Here is a 6,042-nt window from a genome sequence, read left to right as displayed (position 1 = left end):
GAAAACTTCCTGAACTTTCTTCTCTGCTCTGACCGAGACCAGTATGGATAAAAAGCGCGGGAATATTTCAAAATATTTGAAACCAGTGAAAATAATAGAGCACCATGAACGGATGGGCTCTCAGGACAGAACACAGCATTATGTGACAAAAATGTTAAAACAATTATTTCTCTACACATCTATACATAATGCTTAGAACTGATGGATTCTATCCATTTTTTTCTTACAGATAGATAGAAAAGTTATTTGTTGCAACTAAAACCCCTCATGTAAACCTCATGTAAAGACAAGACAAGCAGTTGCTCATACAAAGAACTGCAGTTAAACTTAAACTGCCCAGGTAGTTCCTTTTTTTTAATAGTAATTTTATTCCAATATGATATCTATTTAAAAATTATTTATAACAAAGAGCTTGTTTTTAAGAAGAGGCTTGCAAAAGTCAAAGAAGTCAACTGAAGTGGTGAAATAGTGTATGGTAAGAGGCAATAAACCCCAGCCTCTGGGTTGGAGGTAAAAATAGTCCTTCACTGCATGGGGGAAGGAAAAGAGGGGAAGGGTAGAAACTTTCAGGTTCTTTCAAAACTACGTACATCTGCAGTACTTCTTGACTGACTTGTTTAGACAGTGGAGAAACAAAAACTAACAAAGTAACTTGATTGGCTTTTCCTCAGTAGCATAAGAGATTCTAAACGAAATTATTCAACAGTTAAATGAAAATGCTTGTGTATTTTGAAAGGCTTAATTTAACACAGCTGCTATTCCTGGGTTTAGAGGCTGCAGGTTACACAGTAATGTTTACTGTCTTGTCCTGCACCTTTAAAAACAATGATACCACAAGAGATTTTTGCAAAATGTTTGTTTCACTTAGTGCTAGGTGACATCTTTACATTGCTAAGGTACATCTACAGTGTTTCTGAAGTTAAATAGATAGTGAAAAGAAGTGCTCTATTGTAAAGCAGGTCAGTGAGGTCAATGAAGAAGCCAAAGGTGGCTGTGGTGCATGGCATGTAAATGAAGTGGGATAGGGTCTGAGGTTTGTTAAGCCTCTGCCATCCTGCTGAGCAGTCACAGAAGTACACAAGGGAACTTGCAATTGCAAACCTGAACTTAATTATCTCTTGTTTAACTCATTCAGGCTGTCAGCAACTTTTGGACATAATGGTTTTATCTACACTGTGCCTTTCAGTCGGTGACCTCCTTGTTCTTCTGCTTGGATTCTTGCCAGTGACAAGTTTGGGTTCTGATCTCGTAGAATGGGGTGATTTCCTTTGAAAAATGTGCAGGGATATATTACATTGCAGGACAGGCAAATTGAAAAACAGCTTTTTCTGTCTTTCTCTTAAATACTCGAACACACATTTCTTTCGCTAGTAGGTTTTTTATTATGAGTCATAGACATGTAGAGGTGACAACAGGCAAGAGAAATGGGTTTTTTTCCAAATGGTGAGCCTCTGTAATAAACGGATGTAAATTACTTAGAGACATAAATACATTAAAACACTTCGTTGCTATTTTTCACTAAAGTATCCTTGAAACTGGCATAACTAATTAATGAAGGATTCATGCACAATTAGGAAGCCTCTAATCACACAAAACTGCTGTTGTATTCTTTGCCACACGTTCCTATCTGCTTCTTTATTAGAGAGAGAGTTCCTGGGAACAGTCCTGTGTGGCAGTTATCTCAACATCTGGAAATAACTCATCCAGGCATACTTCTGAGAATTTTCTTGTTGTTCAGGGTGTTTCAGGGGCCTGGGGTGGTTTAAGAGCTGAGAGGAGCCATGAGATATACTAGCACATCTTTGTCTTCCCACCTCTTTATTTGCACTTTTAAATCTTTCTCTGATTGCTGAATATGGGAGTAATGTTTTGAGAGTTTCTTTTCTAGTTATAGCACTTCTGTCAATGGTGTCAAGTATTCTGTACTGCTGATTTATTTGTTTTTGGAGTATTTTTAAATGGTGACTTAAGTTACTGCAGAGGCTTGTAATCAAGCTCTAGGCACAAATACAAAATAAAATGCTTTAGGTTTATTATTTAGAGCACTAAATGTCAGTTTTCTACTAGTTGTCTTGTCTTTTGAATTTCAAGAGCTTGCCCACGTCAGTTTGGGGCAGTCATAGACTGTTGCAGAGGGACTTGCACAAAGTTCTTTAGATGTTTTAACCTATTACATTTTAGACTTGGGAACATTACAGAACAAAATTGCTCTCAGTTTTGAAACTCTGTGATTAATTGGCTAAAAATACAGGAAATAATTTCTAAAATCTGCCATCCAGTCTAAAAAGACAAAAAAAAGTTCTAGCTATGAATGTACACAGTAAATTCAGTGCATGTTGTTTAGCATAAGGCCAGAAAGCTCTGCTTGCAGTTTCAGCCTTCAACTCTTCCTTTAAGTCCCTGCTACAATTAACCTATGAACAAATTGCCCTCTAGCTCCCCCAGCTGAATCATCACAATGCAAAAGTGAACAGTTAAAGGCTTTCCCCAAAAGGCTGACCTGTGTTTGTTCAACTTTGATTGCAGTAAGTTTTGCCTTTGGTAGTTTGGCTTTTTGATCTCGCTTGCATTGATCGTACCTTACCAGTGATCTCTTTAGAAACTGTTCGAAGGAAGACAGGACCTTCTGGACCTAGGTCTGCTACAGAGTTGTGAAAACGCTGGCACTTAGCTAGAATGTTTTGGGTGGAAGTGGTCTGAGGGACATAAGAGTGATAAGACATAGCAAATCCCTGGAAAGCTAAAAGATTGCCCTTGATGCATGAAAAAGGTCTGATGAGGTGCTAGCATCTAGAAGCAGAATATCGGAAGGCTTTTTGTCTTTGCAGTAGACTCCATAGTTTTAATCAGAGAGCAGTGGGAGCAGAGGAGATCTGGGAAGATAAGAAGGATCATGGGAAGCTGTTGGACATGGAAAGCACTGGAGCAAGCTATAAAAAAACCTGGTTTTTCAGATGACATTGCAAACACCTGTATTAGAGTCCTTGAGGCCAAAGCTAGAAGTGGCTTTGTAAGTTGTGACCTTATTTATATGTGATTGTGCTGTTTCTGTGGATGCGTGCAGCGGGGATTATAGCAGAAGTGTATCTTCCAGCTGTGTAATGTACACAGGCTGGGCAATTACTTATCTCTTGGTGACTTTATGACAGCGCGTGCTCCTTTTCCCTGAGGCATCCAAGCTGCCATGTCCTCTGGAGTTTCTGCAGTGGTGCTCTGTTGCTTATGCAGAATATAGCATTTCCTCTTCTCATTTGATCAAGCTTTTTTAATGTCATCCCTGAGCAGGGGCTCACCATGGTGTCTGGGATGTCAAGCTCACACGTTTTTCACCCAGAAAGGCCTGTCATTTCAGAAGTGGTTGAATACTTGCCAGTCAGAGGAGAGGAGATGTAGGATGGCAGAGGGCCAAAGTGAACCTGAACCAAGAGTGTATGCTGGAGCCAAGGAAAAGGGAAATACAGTCCAATGCACATGAAGGAATGGTGGTGCTTGTCTTGTTATGGACTTCTGTAATAGGCACAGGAATTAAGTGCTGAAACAAGCAAAACTTCCTCCTGTCTCTCATGTCATCGTTATCTGGTCTTGTTTGACTTACTGATAGAAAGTCTCAGAAAGCTTCTTGAGATCTAAATTTATGACACTGGTCTTCTCCACCTTGTCCTTTTCCTGCAAATTCGCATACGCTATAAAGCAAGTCCCAGGTAAGTTGTTGTCATAAAAGCATGGAAAGCACTGCTAGAAGCGAATTACCAGAAATGCTTTTTCTGATTTAAAGGAAGATTAATTCTTACACGTGGGAGTGTAATGAAGTTTTGTTTTCTGAGGAGCTTTCAGTCAGCAATTGAAACCATGCAAACGATTCATGCAAACCATGGAAATGTCTCCTTTTAGAAGTGAGGAGTTCTACATGACTTAACTCCAAAATTAAATTCAAAACCTAAATTCCAAACCTGTGTCTGAACATGGTGTATATTCAGTATGTAAAAGTTCATGTTGCTGACATTAGCCAGGTAGGAGGATTTAAAGCTTATGGCTTAAACCTCAGTAACCAACAACCTGCAGAAAAATCAACTTTTTTTTAGTAGATTTTTCAAGTAAGGCATTTTGCTTTATTCGTGTCTTGGAGAAAGAACCCGCATGTTGTTAATTGCTATTCCTCAGATGACCTACAGGAATTGTTAAATTACAGTAACATAAAAATCTCTTGGCCCAGAGACAATGTGGTGTTTATTGTGAGTGCTAAGGCCAGTTCCTGTTAACTTGGATTTTGCATGCTATTTCCTTGATGTCTTAGGAAAAGGCAGAACAGGGAAGAAGTGGTAAAGCAGAGATGAAGGAGGGTCAGGTGCCTCTTGACCCTGAAGGGTGTTGGTTTTGGAAGAAGGTAGAGTACAGTTGCAGTGTGCATAGTGTCTTCCTCTCCACAGTATGCTGTGGGGTTCCTGACTGCACTACTCATCTCCATTGGAGCAGGGAGAAAGTGTGATGTTTGGAAAAAGAAGTGAGGAGGTGGTATGGACGTAGAAAAAGTGAAGGCTCCAGCAGTACCTTCAGACAAAAGCCTATTGCTAGGCCTGTCACAAAACAGGAGGGAACAAGCTCTGACATAAGGATGGTTGTTGCATTTTATTTCCTAGAAATGCTTCTCCTGATATTTTCTTACTATGTGATAAAGAACTATCTTGATTCCATTAATCTGATATTTTCTCTCAAAAAGTTCATGACATCCTAGGTATAAAATAATTTATGTCAGTGTTAGTTTGTGAGAATGTATATAGCAAAGCCCACAATCATTCATCTTTGTCCTGGCTACTGAGTAGACTAGGTCCATCCCTTTATTCTGTTTCCATACTTAATCAGTATTGTGCAGTTGTATGTCTTGTAAAAGGAATCCAACAAGTCCACCAAATTAGGAGTATATTTCTTTAAACTCTTAACACATTGGACAGTAAGAAATTTCAGCTCTGGCGTTGGTGTATGTGTGTTCCTGTCAAGCCATGTCCCTGTCAGCACTGGGGTGCTGCCATCTGTACTGGCACCCTCCTCTGGGTCACTAAACCCCTCAAACCTTGTTGGGCTCTACAGCAACTGCATTGAATCTGGAAAAGTCTTAAAAATTCTGCAACAGAGCTTGTTCAAATGATGTGATGTGTTTCCTTTTTTTTTTCCCCATAAACTATGTCATGCTGATGCATAGAAAATACTGGTTGAGTCATTTGGTTAATGCTTATTCATACAAACATCTTACAAGCGAAAAGCTTGCTTTATGTAACTTAGAATACTTGTAAATGTGTAGCTTCTCCTTACCATGGGTATCACTACTGCTTTCTAGAAGGAAGAAAATTTTTGCTAACTTGGCAATGCTGTAGCCTTTTGGGGGAGTCAGAAGAAATTTCACTATGTTCTCTAAGGTTTTAAAAGTCAACTCTTCTTACGAACAAAAACAAAGAGCTACCACTAAATAGCTGCAACAGTGCAAGGACTGCACAGGACATGCACACATAATGATCTGACATCTCCAGTAGAGATGGCAGTTAGAAACTCTTTATTCAATAGCTAATTGCAGTAGAGATCATTTTAAGGTCTGCTCCCAATAGATACGTAGTTGGAGAGATGTTTACTTTAGCCTAGAGTTCAGGTTGTACTCAGGGGTATTATTTGTATTTCTTAGGAACGTTTAGGCTAAGGAAGACTTGCAAAGCCAGCCCTTCATCAGTTTGAGCATAATGTCACTTTCTATCTTAATGTCCATAAATATGGAGAAGCCAGTCCTCGCTGCTGACCAATTGTGTTCAGAACCAGTATGCTCCCTTTGGCTATGTGCAATTGTACCTTTGTTCAAGAAGAAAGTGAAAAGTCTATGTGGCCAGAGTGACACAGAGATAGACATCAGGGCCACCAAACCTGAGTTACAGCACTCTCCCTGTACAGTTCTTGGGTGTTCCTGTTGCCCACCAAGCGGCTCTCCGGCTTGTCCCACTGTTCAGAGCATTGATCTTTGTGTCCTAGGCAACCCCAGTGGAGAGCGCTGTGGGAAGACTT

General features: G+C 39.8%; 1 protein-coding gene across 1 annotated transcript in view; it reads left to right on the top strand.

Annotated features, from left to right (window-relative positions):
• Positions 1 to 3,962: 3,962 nt before the first annotated feature.
• Positions 3,963 to 6,042, top strand: part of LOC104537762 (integrin alpha-4-like) — a gene marked incomplete at its 3' end in the record, with an annotated part of 13,361 nt that continues 11,281 nt past the window's right edge. The window contains exon 1 of the mRNA XM_010180741.1: positions 3,963 to 4,010. Within this exon, the coding sequence (XP_010179043.1) occupies positions 3,963 to 4,010 (48 nt within the window). The remainder of the gene's footprint in view (positions 4,011 to 6,042) is intronic.

This window comes from Mesitornis unicolor, unplaced genomic scaffold, assembly GCF_000695765.1.
Source record: "Mesitornis unicolor isolate BGI_N332 unplaced genomic scaffold, ASM69576v1 scaffold45693, whole genome shotgun sequence".
In the NCBI taxonomy this organism is placed as follows: Eukaryota; Metazoa; Chordata; class Aves; order Mesitornithiformes; family Mesitornithidae; genus Mesitornis; species Mesitornis unicolor.
Note: the sequence above shows the minus strand (reverse complement) of the source record. Positions and strands in the feature narration are given on the sequence as shown.